This window comes from Dendrobates tinctorius, unplaced genomic scaffold, assembly GCF_039654945.1.
Source record: "Dendrobates tinctorius isolate UK_male_01 unplaced genomic scaffold, ASM3965494v1 ptg000046l, whole genome shotgun sequence".
In the NCBI taxonomy this organism is placed as follows: Eukaryota; Metazoa; Chordata; class Amphibia; order Anura; family Dendrobatidae; genus Dendrobates; species Dendrobates tinctorius.
In genome coordinates this window covers 18,880,696-18,900,802 of record NW_027361714.1, presented here as the reverse complement: position 1 = coordinate 18,900,802, position 20,107 = coordinate 18,880,696, and the positions used below count along the sequence as shown (strand labels likewise).

Here is a 20,107-nt window from a genome sequence, read left to right as displayed (position 1 = left end):
TTGTCATCTCCCTGCTATGCAGCGATCCCCAGGATTGGGCTTTTTCTTTGACACCCGAAGATCCTATTCTGGCTAATGTGGACATGTTTTTTCAAGCCTTGGGGTTGTTGTATGATGACCCTAATGCTATTGATCAAGCTGAGAAAACTTTATTGGCATTGAACCAGGGTCAGGATTCTGCAGTTATATTGTCAAAAATTCCAAAAGTGGGCGGTTCTTACTAAATGGAATGATGATGCCCTAGCAGTTCTCTTTCGGAAGGGTTTGGCAGAAACCGTAAAAGATGTTATGGTGGGATTTCCTATTCCCTCTGGTCTTGACGACTCTATGTCATAGGCAATTCAAATTGATCGACGTTTACGTGAATGTAAAACTACACGAGAGGTGATGCTGCCTTTCGAACGAACTTCTGAACCCATGCAATGTGATAGGGTTTTGTCTAGGGTGCAACGTCAGGAGTTTAGAAGGCATAATAAGTTGTGTTTTTCCTGCGGGGATGCCTCTCATACTATTGCTGTCTGCCCTAAATGAGAAAAGCGTTTTGCTCACACATTTGCGGTGGGCATTGTACAGCCTAAGTTCCTTTTGGCGATTACCCTGATCTGCTCCTTGTCTACATTTTCCGCTAAGGCTTTTGTTGATTCATGAGCAGCTTTGAATCTGATGGATTTGGTCTTTGCTAAACGTTGTGGCTTTCCCATGATACCCCTGCGGACTCCTATCTCTTTGAGGGGTATTGATGCTACTCCTTTGGCGGAGAATAAACCCCAGTTTTGGACCCAGGTGATAATGCGGGTCGCCCTGGACCACCAAGAAAATTGTAAATCTTTGGTGTTGCACAATTTGCATGATACTATTGTTCTGGGTTTTCCTTGGTTGCAGACTCATAATCCTGTTTTAGATTGGAAATCTGTGTCTGTGGTGACTTGGGGTTGTCAATGTGTTCTTAGTGACACTCCTGTTTTCTCCACCTCTCCCCAGTCTCATGATGTTCCTGACTATTTGACTGATTTTTCTGATGTATTCAGTGAGAATAAGTCTGCGTCTTCGCCGCCTCATAGGAGTTATGACTGTGCAATTGAGTTAATGCCTGGGTGTAAATTTCCCAAGGGTCGGCTTTTCAACTTATCTGTACCCGAACATGATGCTATGCAATCTTATATCAAGGAGTCGTTGGAGAAGGGTAATATTAGACTATCCTCTTCACCTTTAGGTGCTGGGGGTTTTTTTGTGGCCAAGAAAGATAGTTCATTAATGCCATGTATTGACTTTCGTTCCCTTAACAAAATCACTGTTAAATATCAGTACCCGTTACCCTGATTTCTGATTTATTTTCCAGAGTTAAAAGTGCCTGTTGGTTCACCAAGCCTGACCTGAGGGGGGCGTATAATCTTATTCGCATCAAGCACGGGGATGAATGGAAGATGGCGTTTAATACTCCGGAGGGACATTTTGAGTACCTGGTGATGCCTTTTGGGCTCACTAATGCCCCTTCTGTCTTCCAGTTTTTTATGAGCGATATTTTCCGGGACTTTGTGGATAAGTTTTTGTGATCATTTATCTGGATAATATTTTGATCTTTTCCAGTGATTGGGATTCTCATGTGGAACATGTCCGGACTGTGTTCCGGATTTTGAGGGAAAATTCTCTGTTTGTTAAGGGATCGAAGTGCCTCTTTGGTGTACAGAGGATTTCATTTTTGGGATTCATTTCGTCCCTGTTGGCTATTGAAATGGACCTGGCCAAGATACAGGCCATTTAGGATTGGGTTTAGCCCACTTCTTTGAAGGCTCTCCAGAAGTTTTTGGGTTTTGCTAATTTCTACGGTAAATTTATAAGTAATTTTTCTGGCATTGTTAAACCACTGACTAATTTGACCAAAAAGGGTGCTGATGTGGTGAATTGGTCTCCAGAAGCATTTTCGGCATTTCAGGGCTTAAGCGGAGATTCACTTCTGCTCCGGTTCTACGGCAACCTGATGCCTCACTCCCATTTAAGGTGGAGGTAAATGCTTCTGAGATTTGTGCAGGAGCCATTTTGTCCCAAAGAGATCCGGTGACTTCTAAGATGAATCCCTGTGCCTTCTTTTCTTTAAAATTCTCCCCATCTGAACATAATTATGACGTGGAGAATCGGGAATTGTTGGCTATGAAATGGGCATTTGAAGAGTGGAGACATTGGTTGGAGGGAGCTAGACATCAAGTTGTGGTCCTCACCGACCACAAGAATTTGATTTATCTTGAATCAGCCAAATGCTTGAATCCTAGACAGGCGAGGTAGGCCTTGTTTTTCACGCGTTTTAATTTTGTGGTCTCTTTTCTTCCGGGCACTAAGAATGTTAAGGCGGACGCCCTTTCTAGGAGTTTCTTTGCAGATTCTCTTATTGTGACCGAGCCTACTACCATTCTAAATGAGGGTGTAGTTCTTTCCTCTATCTCACCCGATTTGAGACTTGCCCTGGAGGAATTTCAGGAGGACAAACCTGAACGTTGCCCTATGGGAAAATTGTATTTCCCTGACCAGTGGAGGAAAAGAGTAATGTCTGAAATTCATTGCTCCGCATTGGCTGGTCATCCAGGTAGTTTTGGTACCAGAGATTTGATGAGTCGGTCTTTTTGGTGGCCTGACTTATCTCACGATGTAAGGAATTTTGTCCAGTCCTGTGGGACTTGTTCTCTGTCCAAGCCCTGTTCTCGTTCTAGTGGGTTGTTGATGCCCCAGCCGGTGCCCAGGAGGCCATGGACTCATATCTCAATGGATTTTATTTCTGATCTTCCTGTCTCTCAGAGAATGACTGTTATCTGGATGATCTGTGATAGATTTTCTAAGATGGTCCATCTTGTACCACTCCCAAAGTTGCCATCTTCTTCCAAATTGGTGCCCTTGTTTTTACAACAGGTGGTTCAGTTGCACGGGATTCCTGAGAACATTGTGTCAGACAGAGGAGTCCAGTTTGTTTCCAGATTTTGGAGAGCCTTTTGTTCCAAACTGGGAATTCAGTTATCTTTCTCCTCTGCATTTCATCCTCAGACCAATGGGCAGACTGAGAGAACAAACCAGACTTTGGAATCCTATTTGAGATGTTTCATATCTGCTGAGCAGGATGACTGGGTCTCAATTTTGCCCTTGGCCGAATTTGCGTTAAACAATAGGGCTAGTTCTGCCACTTTGATGTCACACTTTAACTTTAGGTTCCATCCTCGATTTTCTTCAGGGCAGGTCGAATCTTTGGCCTGCCCAAGTGTGGATTCTGTGGCAGAGAGAATGCAGCAGATTTGGGATCAAGTGGTGTATAAGTTGTCCCTCTCTCAGGAAAAAGCCCAACAGTTTTCCAACCAGCTTAGGACCATTGGTTGTCTTCAAAGAATATTCCTATGAAGGTTGCGTCTCCAAAATTCAACCCAAGATTCACTGGACCTTATAAGATTTTTGAAATCCTTAATCCCGTTTCTTTTCTTTTGGCTCTTCCAGTTATGTTTAAGATTCATAACTTGTTCCATAAATCCTTTTTGAAGAGGTTTGTAGAGCCAGTAGTTCCCATGGCGGGCACCTCCTGACCCTGTATTGGTTAAAGGTAATTTGGAGTATGAGGTAGAGAAAATATTGGATTCTCATTTGGCTAGACGAAGACTCCAGTACCTGGTCAAATGGAAGGGTTATGGCCAGGAGGATAATTCTTGGGTCTCTGATTCTGACATTCATCCCGAAAGATTGGTTCCTGCTTTTCACCGGGCTCATCCTGATCGGCCTGGTGGCATGGATGAGGGTTCGGTGACCCCTCCTCAAGGGGGGAACTGTTGTGAATTCTCTCTCTGGCTTCCCGTTGATGATTACTGAAGATAGTGGAGCTGGTAAGATTGAGAGTTCTCTTTTCTGGGCTCCCTCTGGTGGTTACTGGAGGTAGTGGAGCTGGTCTAATTGACAGAGGCTTGCCACCTGATAATGAGGAAGATGATTGGAGATCTGGGGTTTCTGATTGGGATTTAAGACAGCTGACTCCCTCTATCCCTGCTGGTGATTTTCTTCCTGTGCCTCCTGAGGTCTGATGTCTCCTGCTCTTTCCCTGCATGTTCTGCTAAGATGTTCATTTGCTATTCTGTTTGCATTTGATCTGGTTTTGTTTATCTCTGCTTTGTGCGGGTCAGCTAGCTCCGGCTGGGGCTGTGCTGAATCACCGCCCATATGTTACTGCATGTGCCAGTTTGTTTTGTCCCCTTTTATATTGGTCTCTTTTTGCTTTGCTTTCAGAATATACCAGAGTGCTGCTATAGGCTTAGTTAGCTCTCCGGCTGTGCCGAGGGGTCTAGGATCATCGTAGGTGCGATCCACGGCTACTGCTAATTGTGTGGACAGGATCAGGGGTCTGCATCTGCTTAGTTACCAACCTCTCTGGTTTTCTGTGGCTTAGCCTGGCCTGCTATCCTCCTCAGTGACCCATTTATAACACATCACCTCACTATCCAATAATCCTATATGTCTCTGACACTTTTCATTCCCTACTCAATCCAAGAGTTCAGGCCTTAACCATGGATCACCGCATTGATGATCTGGCCAGTTATTTCAAAGAAAAAAATGACCATGTGCTACAGGAAATTTTCTCCCAATCCCTCATACCAAGCACTCTCCTCCCTCCCCCACTGCATCTAGCTCACTCTCTGCCTTTAAAACAGTCACGGAAGAAGTGATCAGGCTTCTTGAAACTTTCCTCTGCTGTCACCACTCACCAAACAAAAGATTCAACCCCTCTGTCTCTACCGGTATCTTTAACTCTTCATTTAAACATGCCATCATACATCCATTATTTAAAAACCATCCCTCGAACAAAACTGTGCTGCTAACTATAGACCAATCTCTAATCTTTTCTTGATCTGTAAACTCCTGGAATGCTTGGTCCACTCCCATGTAATCCGCTATCTCTCAGATCACTCTCTTCTTGACACTCAACAATCAGGATTCTGCTTTTCACACTCTACTGAAACTGGCCTCACTAAATTCTCTTATGATCTAATAACAGCTAAATCTAATGGTCACTATTCCATGCTAATTCTCCTGGATCTCTCTGCAGTGTTTGACACTGTGGGTCATCAGTTCCTTTTCACTATGCTCCGCTCCATCGGCCTCAAGGACACCGTTCTCTCCGGTTCTCCTCCTACCTCTCTGACCACTCCTTCTATGTATCTTTTTCTGGCTCCTCCTCCTCTCATCTTCATCTTAATGTTCGGGTTCCTCAAAGATCAGTCCTAGGCCTCCTCCTCTTCTACTTGTATACTGTCTCTATTGGACAAAAAATCAGTAGATTTGGTTTCCAGTACCATCTCTACACTGATGAAACCCAATTTTACACCTCTACTCCTGACATCACGCCTGCATTATTACAAAACATGACTGATTGTTTTACGACTGTTTCCAACATCATGTCCTCCCTCTATCTCAAACTGAACCTATCAAAAACAGAACTCCTTGTGTTTCCTCCCTCCACTAGCCTACCTATGCCCAACATTGCTATTTCAATGTGTCGTTCTACCATTACTCCCCAGCAGAACAAGCCCACTGTTTTGGGGTCATACTTGATTCAGATCTTTAATTCACCCCCAACATCTGATCACTGTCTCGCTCTTGTTATCTTCACCTCAAACACATTTCTAGAATTCAACCTTTTCTTACTTTCAACTCTGCAAAAACTTGTACTGTTGCTCTTATTCATTCTCATCTAGGCTGTTGTAACTTTCTACTAATTGATCTCCCTCTTACCAAACTCTCCCCTCTCCAATCTGTCTTGAATGCTGCAGCCAGGATCATATTCCTCACCAGACGTTACACCGATGCCTCTACCTTGTGTCAGTCATTGCACTGGTTACTCATCCACTCCAGAATTCAAGATAAACTTTTTAGTCTCACCCACAAAGCACTCCATGGTTCAGCACCACCTTCCATCTACCCATGTCCTCAATTCTGCTAATGACCTAAGGTTAATATCCTCAATAATCACAATCTCCCAGTCCTGTTTCCAAGACTTCTAGAGTGCTGTGTCAATTCTTTGGAATGCACTACCCAGGATAATTTGATCCCCAATACCCACAGTTTTATGCGTGCCCTAAAAACACCTTTCTTCAGGCTGACCTACCTCCTCAACATATTTATCTAATTCTCACACGCTTTATGCATTTAATAGCCCTCTGTTTCAGTACTTTTACACATGCTGGTTGGTTACTGTTTCATGCAGCATTACATGAATGAATGAAAGAATGAAAGCAATTGTTACCATCCATCTTTCTTGTCTCCCTTATTTCTTCAGAGATTGTAAGCTGGCGAGCAGGGCCCTCACTCCTATTGGTATCTGTTGTTTTATGTGATTATTGTTATTCTATTATTTATTTTATAGTCTATACAAGTTTCCTCTAAAATGTAAAGTGTTGTGGAATAATATGTTGGCACTGTAGAAATAAAATTATTATTATTAGAGCAAAAATAATGATAAATTCACCCTTAATATAGGACAGTGTTATTTTTTTTATTGAGACTGCAGTATAAGGTTCATCAAGACATTATTAAGGTCATGTGATTTAATTTAGTTATTCAAGCAATTCACACATGGTTACCTGTCAAAGAACTTTTAGTGTAATTTTCACTTGCATAGATGAATTTAAGTAGGTCATATTCTTTGAAATGTCAGATTCAAGAAAAACGTCAATCTTTAATACTTTATTAGTGTGATGACACTTTACAAATTATCCAAAGGTCACGATGCAAGAGAAATCCAGGCATACGTGTCAAAAGAATGTAATTACTGATCATGATTTAAAGTAATTGCAAGAACAGACACTGTCTCAGGGTGACCATTGAATGCACTCAGAAGTCATTGAGAGAAATTAGAGGAGCGCTGCAGGTAAAGTTTAGTTTTCTAAATGTTACACGCAATCTAGATTCAACTGAAAAGCAGAGAGACAGCTAAAGAACCAGAACTAATTGAATGAAGCAAGGCTGACATGAAGTCACAGAGGTGCATATGCCTGATAGATCTGTTTATTTTTGTGACTTAAAATACGTTTCCTCTCCCATCCAAAGGTATAAGCCTCTGTGCTGTGAAATTATGACTCCATTAGAAATATCAACAGTGCATTACATGAGGTTACTTCTACTTCAAGTCTTTAGTGACATGTCAAAAGAATGCAGATATATTTTTTAGTAAATCATTGATTCTTGACTAACTTTTCTGTTTAATTCAGACTATTCACATAAAAATGTAATTTCCAGATTACACATTTTACAGCCACTGCATGTCCACGTCAATACCATATACTGATTAATTTATTCGGAGTGGGGCTTTTTGCAAGCTGTATGCAAGCAAAGCTAATCCATGCCAAAGCTAAGCTATAGGTATACACAGTATGTGGAGATCATGCCGTGTCCCTTCAAGGTAGAAGTGTGAACGAAATGCGCGTCTGGGTGAAGGGACACGGCATGATCTCCATATACTGTGTAAGTTATGTTTGGCTCAATTTTTCCATATATAGTGGCAACTGTGCAATAGATGGTGGATTAGTATATAATATGACAGAACAATCTGAGGATATTCTGGGGCATTAGTTGCTTTTTAGTACTTCTCCTCTGCACTTTGCACTTTAATAGGTTTATGCATAGGCTTCATTGATTATAGCAATTTTCTTATATAATTATATAATAGTATGATTAAAGGAGCTAGTAGCATGATGTCTCCCTCAGTATATGAGATTACTATTGATTTGGAAATTGATTAAATTGTTGTCAATAAATTATTTGTATGACATTTTGGAGAAGTTTGTGTTAATTCTGTCCACTTCCCTTAAGGCAAAATCTAGTGGTACAGACGGATTTGCATGTTGTTAAAGTGACACATTACTTTTGGGATAACCTTTTGACTTGAGATGTTGTCCTTGGTGGGATTTGAACCCATGCGCTGCAAAGCTGCAATGCTAACCACTGAGCCACCGTGCTGCCCCATTGAATGTTTTTTATGCTGTGGGGTCTTTCCAAACCCTCATGCTTAATAAACATGGGATGAAAAAATAGGAGATAAAAATTAATACCTCACCATCCTTCTGTTTCCTTGTCCTCGCAGTCCACCTCTGGTCCTCCATGCCTCTTCTTTTCCCCTAACCCAACCGCATTGATTCTCTTCAGCCTCTTCACTCCAAGCCAGAATTTCCATCATGACTAGACCTCAGACCTGCATGCCGTGCCACTACACGGCTGACGTGTTATAATGTTTAAACATCATGCATGTACTACATAGGAACCTAACTTTTTGAGTGAAGAGACTGCAGAGTTATCGATGCACTGAGAGAAATAGAAATGTAGAGTCATGGAGGGCTGCGGATATGGCAGAATAGGTAGATGTTAAGGATGGTATTATTATTATTTTTACCAGTTTTTCTGATCTTCTACAGTTCAGCAAAGTGGCTGCTGCTGCTGCCCACCATTTTGCGTAATGCGTAGAGCGAAGTACAAAAAAATCTGTATTTTGGTGGACACAAATTTTGTCAAGTTCAAGAACAATTTAGTTCCACTTGAATAAATGTATTCATCTCTACTTCTTAGTCATTTTTTCACCTGATGGCTGTTAGGTTGCAGTCACATCTGGCGCTTGATATTCCTAGTTTGATGTCATAGTTACAAAGTTACCTTCCTCAAGTCAAGTTATACACTAGTCATCAAATAAATATACTATAACCCTCAATTTCATTTATTCTTAAACAAGCATTTACCCTCCTTTTCAACACTGTTGTTGTATCTCAAACTACTATATATTTGAATAAGACATTTCATATAACTATAAAAAACCCTTTCCATATTGAAATGGAATGCTGTTTTTAAACAAGTAGATGATTATAAAGATATGAATGGTTACTAAAATTACCAATAACGCATGATAATTGTGTAATGTAAATGCTTAGAATGGCTGGACAATATAGTCAAAAATGCATTTTCATTGTAAATGTAATTTTCTAGCTGGCATAAAAGTAATCATTGGTCATTAATGGATAGGTCACTGTAAATGGAAATTTTTATTTCATTTAATAATATGGTAATTTAACTAGATATGTGTAAAAGCAAATGTATGACTTCTGATTACTTGAAGGGAGACACGGGTATGTCCGGTGGATGATACAACATATGCATACAGCGGGATAATAGAGGGATGGAAGGCCCCAATGGTAGGGAAAGGGGGATGGGACACCTCCTGACACCAACCTGCACCTGTCCCTAAGCTCCACTAACTCCCTAAGCGGGTCCTTTGCCCTGCCGCCATCAAGTGCCCAGTCCCTGGCTGTCACATCTACTAAAACTGGCTGGTAAGGACGCTAGCCTAGCCACTGTAAGTAATATTACAATGGGAAAGAGACAAGCAAAGGACTGACAGAAAAAATACAACTCAGCTCAGAATCTGCTGCTAAGCTCCACAGCAGAAGAATAAATGTCACCAGGTAAAAAGGACTCCAGAAGTGGCAATACCATAGTCACAGAAGAGATCCACACATCTATCTGGTCTACATAGAAGTAACTTTATAACCGACGATCAGCTGATGGGTCATGCGATTATTTAAAGGGAGGTGGGAGTAGTTACCAGCCAACATCAGCTGACAGCTTAAAAGAAGCTGCCAGCAAGAGATTGATATTATCTCTTGCTGGACCAAAGGGAAAAATACTGCATTTAAATTCCAGCAGACCCAGAGCTGCCAAGAATCCCTTAGGCTATGTGCCCACGTAGCGTTTTTCAAGCATTTTTTTCCTGAGCAGAAACGCATGCCCTTGCCAGGGAAAACGCATGCGCTTTTTGACACGCATTTTTGACGCGATTGTCAAGCGTTTTGACATGCGTTTTCCTATGCGCTTTTGCAATTACAGTGTATGTATGCGGAATCGCATGCGATTCCGCACAATTAATGAACATGCTGCGTTTTTTCCCACTAAGCATTTCCGCAGCGGAAAAAAACGCACCATTACCACAACATGTGTGTTTTCCATTCTATTACATTAGATGCTTTTCTTAAGCGTTTCCGCAGCAGAAACGCTTGTCTAAAAGTGCTGCGGAAATGCTTAAAAAACGCAACGCGGTCAAACAGCCTAAGGCCCTGTGCACACGGTGCGGTTTCTACCGCGGATCCGCAGCGGATTTGCCGCTGCGGATCTGCAGCAGAACTGCAGGTGATGTACAGTACCATTATAGCCAATGAAAAAAAATGCTGTGCACACGATGCGGATTTTATCGTGCAGTTTTTGTGCGGTAAAAAATAAGCAGCATGTGACTTCTTTTGTGCGGTTTTGCTGCAGTTTTCCACCTGCTCCATTCTACAGATCCGCAGGTGGAAAACCACAGTGGAAAACTGCACAAAAACCACAGTAAAACCGCGAAAAGCAGGAAGAAATCCGCAGGTAAAATGCAGGTCAAAATCCGCGGGAGGATCCGCACTGTGTTCACATAGCCTTAATGTTTTGTGACACACGTACACAGACATTTGCATTTTTGCATACCTCTGAACACCCACATTGTCAATTATCTTTGTTAGAATACCTGAATTTTTAAAAGATCATCGTAACATATAAATACTTGTCTATGCACCATGTTCAGGTCACTTTGTGATTGTATACTCTATGGTTTATATGAATTATCATCTAAACCCATTATAAGTCACATTTATCTATGGATGCACTGTACCTCTTGATCCAATGTACTGCTCTTATTGATTAAAGCATGAGTCAGCTTTTGATACTTACCAGGTCTAGACATAGCGATGCTTCTGATTTGTGCTGAAAATACTTCCTTCATGGCCCCGTGTTGCTTTCTTCTTCATTAAATTAAACTTACATTGAAATAGTCAAATTGTTGCTAATCTACAGTCTCTCACATGCAGCTACTTTTCCATGCAAATCTCTACAGTGTAATATCAGACTATATCTACTGGGCAGAAGCAAGATATTATTGATTACTTCCATTATGAAAGATGTGTAGAGCCCTTGACAATGCCTCAAGTCCAGACTGAATGGAGGCATTAGATTTAGAGTTTAAAGTCAAGAGCTGCAAAAATTGAGTCTCTGCTGCTCCTAAGTCATAGGGCACCCATCATTTGTCATTTAACTTGGCCTTTATAAAATCATTGTAACACTTGGCTTTCACAAAAAATCCTGTAAGAGCTTAAAAACCTTAACTGTTGTGACGCTTTTTTGTGTGTTGGTGTTGTGTGTTTGTTTAACAATTTTAGCTTTTAACTGCGTTTTATTGCCAGTAAAAAAAAAAAAAATTGTCCTTATTATCGAGTTAGCGAGCTTTTTATATCTATCTCCCTCTTGGATCCACATCATTTCCTATCATGTCACTTCCAGCATATCTTCAGAAAACACAAGGGAAATTGGCATCAGCAGGGTGAATGTTCCTTTGTCTGCTTCATTCGTCCTTCCATAAAGTGTCCTGGACCTCGTCAAAGCAAATGACTTCAAGAGGCTTTAAGAAGCAGAATAGCCCATAGACCCTCTGTGCTTGTCATAAAGTTATTGTTAATGTCAAAATAAAGAGCCGTTCTGATATTTATTCTGGCATGGTTTCTCCTCATTGCCAGTTAGCATGCAAATCACAGCTATATGTTCAGAAAAGCATTTGGAATCAAGTTACTGTAAATATATAACAAATTATATAACAAATAATTTACTAATGTCAGGAACTTCATGACTTATTCTTACATGTTTTTTTTTTTTAATTATGAAAAGGAATCTGTCAAGAGGTTTTTGCTATATAATCTGAGGACATCATGATGAAGGGGCTGAGACATTGATTTCAGTAATACCTCACTTATTAGGCTATGGGCTGCTGTTTCCATACAGTCAATATTTTATCACCAGGACATTATCACTGCCCAGACTAGCTGCCTCATTCCAAGTTGTCCATCTCCACATCCTCCTTTGATAAGCATCTCACTGTCAATAGACAATGTACACAGAAATCTGTGGTGTGGGTTGGGTTAGCTTTCCTTCTAAGCTCTGCTTCATGCTACATCTAAAGACTCTGAGTGTATCATAACTGCTGCACCCAGTAAACTAAGTGAGACATCACTGGAATCATGGGCTATTTCTTACATTATGCTGCTCGCAGATGAAGTAGCAAAAACCTGGTGACAGATTCTCTTTAATGGGAACCTGTCACCAGGTTTGGCCTATATGAGATACTGCCATCTGTTTCAGGGCTGATATGCAGCATTCACAACTCAACCTGAAAGAAAATAAAAATAACTTTTCTTATACTAACCTGTGGGGCGGTCCTGTCCGAGAGGTGTTGCTCTTCTTGGTCTGGCGCCTCCATCTTCTTACGATCGCCGTCCTCCTTCTTGTTTTATGAGGATGGCGCATTCCTTTGTCATCCACACAGCATCCTCTACATCCCTCTCTCTGGCCTGTTGAGGGCAAAGCAAAGTGCTGCAGTGCACAGGCGCCGGCTAAGACCTGGACTGTACTCCCCGGATGGGAGGCACCGGACCAAGAATAGCGACACCCCTTGGACTGGACTGCACTACAATATGAGCATAATAAAAGTTAATTTTCTTTTCTTACAGATTGGGTTGGGGGCAGATATACAGCATTATAGAATAGTGACCCTGAAAGGTGGTGACCATATCTCATGATCTCATGTTAGCCAAACCTTATGATAGGCTTCCTATAATTGTAATCTATTACCATTTCCAGTTAGTTGGTTATTACTGTGTTGTACATGATTGCATGTCACACAAAATTTTGCTCCTTTAGACTTGAATGCAAGTTATGTGACTTGCATGCAATCTGTCTACAGTTTGGCATTTTCATGGCCACAAGTTTTGGTTCTGCAACCTGTTGTAATGCCACAAGTGATGTTGTGCACAACGAGCTTAAAGGTGATCCTGAGGCCATACTCAACTTATGTACAAAAAAAAGAAAAATAGGTTTTATCTAGCTCACCAGTTAGATAAATGCAATTCGTCTGGCAATTTCCTCAGAAAATAAGCCTGAGCTGGCATCAGGGTGAAGACAATGCAAAACAAAGATGAATCCAGCAACAGGTCACGGTAAAAATTAAAACAACAAGTTTATTGAAAAAGATATTTTAAAAAATCCATATAAATAAAATGCACTTTCCCTGAGAAATGCACAAACTGTTGTGTTTCGAACTATGCGGTCTTAGTCCTAGTTTGGCATTCTTGAATGCCGTTTGGTTCAAAACGCATCAGTTTGTGCAGGACACTGCACTTTTACTCATATTAGATTACAACATTTTTTCAATAAGCTTGTTATGTTTAACTTCATTTTTCCCCGGACCTGGTGCTGGATGCATGTTTTTTTGTAATCAACTTATGTACAGTATTAAACAATTACAATATTGGCTAAATCAACCAATGTTTGATGGTTTTGAGTTAATATAATACAATTCCGCACTATATTCAATTGACAGCTTTTAAAATTGTTTAAGAAATGATAAAAATAATGATACTTATTACTTGCTGTTTACAAATTAAGATCACAATTTAATCATCGAGACTGAAATTTAAAAAAAAAAATGTGAACCACAGATTAGAAAAGTTGTAAGCTATCTGTTTGTAAAATTCAGCAAAACTAATAAAATTTATGTCACAAAATTACTATTTCTATTTAATCGCTCACCATTTTATTTGTGTTTCTATTGATATATCTATTGGTCGAGCAAGCACAGAGATTAGATATTAGAAAAAACTTTTTGACAGTTAGAGTGATCAATGAGTGGAACAGGCTGCCACGAGAGGTGGTGAGTTCTCCTTCAATGGAATAGTTCACACAGAAGCTGGACAGACATCTGTCTGGGATGATTTAGCAAATCCTGCTTTGAGCAGGGGGTTGGACCAGATGGCCCAGGAGGTCCCTTCCAACTCTACCATTCTATGATTCTATGATTCTATGATTCTAAGCATTAATTTCTCTATAATACTGTCTAAAAAAATGCCAGCAGATTGCATTTTTTATTTGTAATAAGGGTCGCCAACAATTTTCAAACAGATTAAAGCTCAATACGGTCCTGACATAAAATACACAGATTCCTAGCTCTTTCGTCCAGTTAGGACAGAAAGTGGCTACTGCAGGCAATCAGTGGCTGCTGATTGGCTGTGCAAGACACTTATAGTAAATAAATCCTCCAGGTCTTAGCATAAAACACACATATTCCTAGCTTTCTCTTCCAGTTAGGATAAGATGGGACTGCTGCAGGCAATCAGTGGCTGCTGATTGGCTGTAGAGGTCAGCTACATCACAGATTAATAATGAGACGTATGGTTTGTAAGAAAATGTTTTCTACATATGTTAAGACCACCTTTATCCCTTTTTTAAACTACATCAAAGCAGCAAGCAATCCTTTTAGAATCATAGAATGGAATCATAGAATTATAGAATAGAATCTAGTGATGAGCGAGTATGCTCTTTAATTGAAATTTCTGAGCATGCTCGGGTGGTCTCCCAGTATTTGGATGTTCTCGGAGATTTATTTTGTGTCGCCGTAGCTGCATGACTGAGGAAGGTGCCAGGAAGGGCGCCGAAACGCGTAGGAGGAAATAAAGGAGTACACTGCTACAACATCTTGTATCCCAGGTGATTTGTGAATCTCGGCAGCGCGGACTGCAACACACCCTGCTTCCCACAACTTTCTGAAGGTTTTTCCACGTGCGAGTGGTTGGTGGAGGTCCTGCAGCAGCTGATTCTGTGATATGCTCTCAAGCCAGTTGTGGGTTACACAACTGGAATAGGTGAGTGGAACTGTATTATACCGCTCATACTTCAAGTGTCACTAGTGATAGGGCACTATTGCGCCTCTTGTTCCACCCACCATTTTTTGTATTGCTTACATGTTGGGATTTCTTAACAAACAGGCAATCCCCACATGTATTCAGGCTGACTAGCAGCTGCAAATCATGCAGCTGCGGAGACACAAAATAAATCTCCGAGCACATCCAAATACTCGGAGACCACACAAGCATGCTCAGAAATCTCAAGTAACGAGCACACTCGCTCATCACTAATAAAATCATAGAAAATAAAGTTGGAAATAATCTCCAGGGTCATCGTGTCCAACCCCCTGCTGAGTGCAGCACAGGATTCATTAAACCATCTCAATAGAATCATAGAATGCTTTATGTTATCTGTTCTCACAGAGATAGCAATATATTTTTATTTTGAATGTTCCAATACTGGCATGTTTTCTAAAATATTAATTAGAAACATTTTCCGCCATTTTCTCATGAATGTAATATTGACATTTTATTTTTTTGCATTGTGCTAGTTATCAAACTGGAGATATACTGTAAAGATGTGTCATGCTCATTGCATTTTTGCCCTTAAAAGCCAAATTTCAAGTGTTTATGATACTTATCATATTTGCAGAAATAAAATTTCAAGTGTCTGCCTGTTTGTCTGTCATAATTTCACGTATTTCTTGCATCATCAATTACACACTTCCAAGGGAATGATTGGATGGTTGTCTTATGAAGACAACCCTTGCATGTGCCCTACTAAGGCATCTGGACATTATAGAAGGTGGACTCACCGCCTGGAACCATTTTCTATTAATTATAGCAAGGAATGAGTAAGTATTAGCTGCTTCTGCTCTAGTGAACACGGCCTGTCCATATATTACAAAGCCGGTCATTAATGTATGATGTCATTTGTGATTCTACATTTCTCTATCAGCACTTAGAAACTATATGGAGGCAGACTTATGGCAATTATCCGACCACCATTGTGTCTTCTTTTCTTCTTTTGTGTATTTCTGAGACAACCACTTTTAAAAATGCTTATCATAGCAACTATTATAGATGTTGTACTTTGTTGATGAAAACAAAACTAGAAACTTTTGATCAAAATAAGTGATAAAATATGGGTTACTCATTTGACATAAGGCTTTTATGAGGACATTGAAATAGTTTTACACTGCTTTGGTTCCATCCTCAAGTTTTGCCTTGATACAAATTTAATAATTCAAATCAGAAAGTGAAACATTTTTCTTGCTAATTTTCTTTCGATTATATATATTTTTTAAATTCATTTTTCTGATTATAATGACACAGAATATGATCTCTGGCAATAGGCTCATTTCTGATGAAACATTTACATTTTTGCCTGTGTCTTGAATAACTTAATTCAGAAGATCTATACATTTCAAGTAGGTTGTATCCACAAAAAAGCAAGAGGAGGAACAGTACTGAATTATGTATCGGGATTAAGTGCTGGAAAGTAATTTTCATAGGAAACTGGTAGAGGTGAATGAAATAAGTAGGAATCAGCAGGTGATATAAATGCTGTTAAAACTGGCGATAAATAGAACAAAAAATGTTCATCCTATACTAAAAATCGCTGTATTAAAGGTCTTCTCTGTGGATTTTTTTTTATTTGCCCATTTATTAGGAATCATGTGTGTAAATGGAATGATGGTAGTAATATACTTACCGGCTGCCATCTTCTATTGTTTTCAGCGGTGCTCTGCCTCATGTGACTGCATTTGTGACCTACCGAATGGGGTGTTGTAAAGGTTACTTTTTAATTTTTCTCAGGACAAGTCTATGAGATTCAGACTGAGGCTTGAGAGCCTTGATCTGTGTTTCATAGACTTACATTGAGAAAGTGATCTCTACTTCACACCATGCGGCAGCAGGTTACAGATGCAATGATGTGACGCTGTAATAGACGGAAGCACTGCTGAAACTGGAAGAAAATGGTGAACGATGAGTATATTACAACCATTGTTACGCTTACACACATTTATCCCTCACAAATGGGCAAATAAAAAAATTCACTGGAATGGAGCTTTAAGTTTATGATTTTAGCAAGGATTGCAATATTTTGAAACATTACATTAAACTAATACATTACAATTCTATAAAGATAGATGCAATTTACCAGTATGCTTTATGCTAGTTTTATTTGAAAAGTAAAACTTATGCCTCTGACTATATATGCATATGTTGCCTCTATTCTTACAGATGTGTGCCATTTACTAAAAGAACATATATACTGTGCAATATATATCTTAGTTTCTTTCATTTGTATTAGAAACCCGAGTTTGCTTATTTTCTGATACATCTAAATCAAGGGTTCATTGACATACAGTATACTGATAAAGCATACCAAAGGTTACCATTTTGCCATACATCTGGACCATATATTAGTCACAAAGAGAATATTTCAAGGTATATCTACTAAACAGTTATAGCTGCTACCTTCCTAAACAATGTACTCTTTACATAGGTGGTGGGGGTATTTTAGTGAAATTCATTGTCATTGGTGGCGCTAAGATGAAATACCAGAAAGAACTAATCAACTGCCATGTTTTCCTCATCCTGTACCGCCCCTTTTGATTGTCACCATTTCGGGTTTTATTTTAGCTATGAATGAAAGAAAAGATCCTTACTTATATCAAACAGCTGAAAATTCAGATAAAAAAAAATTTGCTAGGACATTGAAATATTTCATTCCAACATGAAAAATTGCTTGTGAGCTAAAGACAGGAAAAACAACAAAAATCACAAATATTTATCCTCTTGTGAAAATTGTTCATAATGTTTTAGAGTTCGTAAAATATATTAAAAGCCCCAGACACATTGAATGAAAGGAATTAAATATCCTAATCCGGGCGCTAATGTATAAAGGGCAGTCGGAAAAGAGCCATTGATTGAATGAGGATTCACTATTTCAAAGCAACCTTACTACTTTTCTTTTCTTCGATAATAGTTTATGACTATGATTTTTAGGATTTCTTTTATTTCTTTTACATGTTATAAAATCGGTTACAGAAACTGTCAATGATAAGATTTGCTCACATGCAACATACTGTATGTAGCCCTATATTTCCATCTCTAACATATAGAAATGTTCCTGAACATGCACTCTGAACTCTCACTCCATTAGTTTTACCTCAATGAACTTCTCTAAGGGAGTAAAATGCTGGTCTAAATTTATACAAGTTATGTTATTTTTCTCATTAAAAGTTTAGCATAAAATGCAAAACTAAGCTAAGATTGGAAGTTAATACAGCAAACTTGTTCCAAAGCTTGCTGCTGTAAAATATACTAAGATATCTAAGATGATGTAGGCAAAGAGACCCTGAATTCATTGATGTATCACTTAGTTTACTGGGTGAAGCCATCCTGACACAATCAGAGTTTTTGGATTTAGAAAGCAGAGCTGAGCAAGCTAACCCCACCCACACCAGGCTGTATATATACAATGTCTATAGACAGTGAGCTGCTTACCACAGAAGGAACGGAGTTGGACTTGGGCTCAAGTGCTGCTATGTCCAAGCAAGGATAAGCTCCTGGTGCTAAAGCAATCATTGCAAATAAACAGCACAGACTTTAATAAGAAAAGTGACACTGAAATCTGTATTTTAACTCCTACAGCATGCTTTTTTCAGATTACATAGCAAAAACCTGCTGATAAATTGTTTTAATGAACTTGGTGCATCTTCAGGCTATTTGTGCCACAATCTGACTCTGCACCAGCTATGAACAAGAGTAGATTTATGCTTTATTTTACACCACTTGCTGATGTTTGCAATAGTGAGTCTCTAGCACAGAAGATGTCAATTCTTCTCCCACAAAACCCCACATACTTTTAAGAAAAGTGACAGAGTTGCTGCAAATTATCCCAAAGGTCACAACATCATTGCACAATTATATGTTGTGCAAAAAACTGTGACTTTCTAATCTCAAACTACCAGTGTAAAAAAATTTCTTGTTGCATTGCAATTTTATTTCAATGATAATAATGCCAAACTATTATTTCAGAACCAGAAAAAGAAGAAGAAAAAGTGATAACACCATTTCCAACAGGTACCACCTATTTTACAATATGAACAGAATGAAGAACCTTGTATTAAATTGATTGGTTGAAATGCAGCATTAAAGTGCTCTATCAATTATATGAAAGATGTAAACATAATGCATATTCTACGTATATATAGAGATTTTTTTGGCGGGGAGATGATATTTTAAAGAATTAAAGAATTTGATCCATTTTTAAACCATTTTTGGAGATGACGGAAAATATATAATTTTATAATTTGAAAATCTGAATTCTATGGATGCAGCATTATCAAATAGACTTTTTTATTTTATACAGAATGGCAAAATGGGGGTGATTTGGACTTTAATGTTTTTTTGAAAATATTTATTTATTTTTACACTTTTGGCCCTCCTCAGGGACTTTAACCTGATCATTTGCTCACTTTTATGTTATGCTGCACTATTTTAGAAGACAAAACCTAATATAAATCCAAAAGGAGCTTACACCCTGGTGTAAGTAAGTAAATAGTAATATTACATAGAAATAACATAGGGTACTTTGTAAACACTACTTTTGCACTAAATAGTGTAAAAGCCATCCCACCAGTGCCAAGATGTGCTGCAATCAGGCCGGTCCTAACCTCTGGTAATACAACTTCACCTAGTGTCAGGCAACCTTAATGTTGATGGAGGCAGAAAAGGACGGAGGTCCTACTGGTCAGACACCTGCCCATTGGAAGCTATATAAATGAAATACCTAGCTCAAATAAGGGGGCTACACCCATGTTTTTCACTATTTCAGTGTAGAAAAACAAATATATAGCAGCATGCACAAGTTGCATCTGATTATCGGATTGTGATCAGCAATTCATGTCTATGCGTCCATGGAAAAAACCTGACTACTTTAGAATTACATCCGAGTGCGGTCCAATTTTCACGGACTTACAGAATCAAGAAGAAATAATTTTTTTACTCCACATCTGAGAAAATCGAATCACACTATGATCAAACTTTGATCAAACTCATGTGACTCTAGCCTAAAATTCAGCCATAAGCTGGGATTCATAGGAGTGGTGGCAATCAGGACCTTCAATAGGTTTTTAAGTGGTTAAACAGTCGTGTTAGGTTCCATTACTTCTGTTATCAGTAATACAAAATCCCAATGCCAGGAATCATAATCAATAGAGGTCAGAAAAGATTAACCAAACCTCCAAATGGCATTAGCCAAAGGAAAACTCCACCAAACTTGTAAACATGTATGAAAAAAGGAGTCTATATCCTCAGATAAAATCACTTCATTATTTTATTGA

At 39.2% G+C, this 20,107-nt stretch overlaps 1 protein-coding gene across 1 annotated transcript in view; it reads left to right on the top strand.

Moving 5' to 3' along the window:
• Positions 1-20,107, top strand: part of LOC141089606 (uncharacterized) — a 154,825-nt gene that overhangs the window by 56,523 nt on the left and 78,195 nt on the right. The window contains exon 7 of the mRNA XM_073576114.1: positions 18,801-18,845. Coding sequence (XP_073432215.1) covers positions 18,801-18,845 — 45 coding nt within the window. The remainder of the gene's footprint in view (positions 1-18,800; positions 18,846-20,107) is intronic.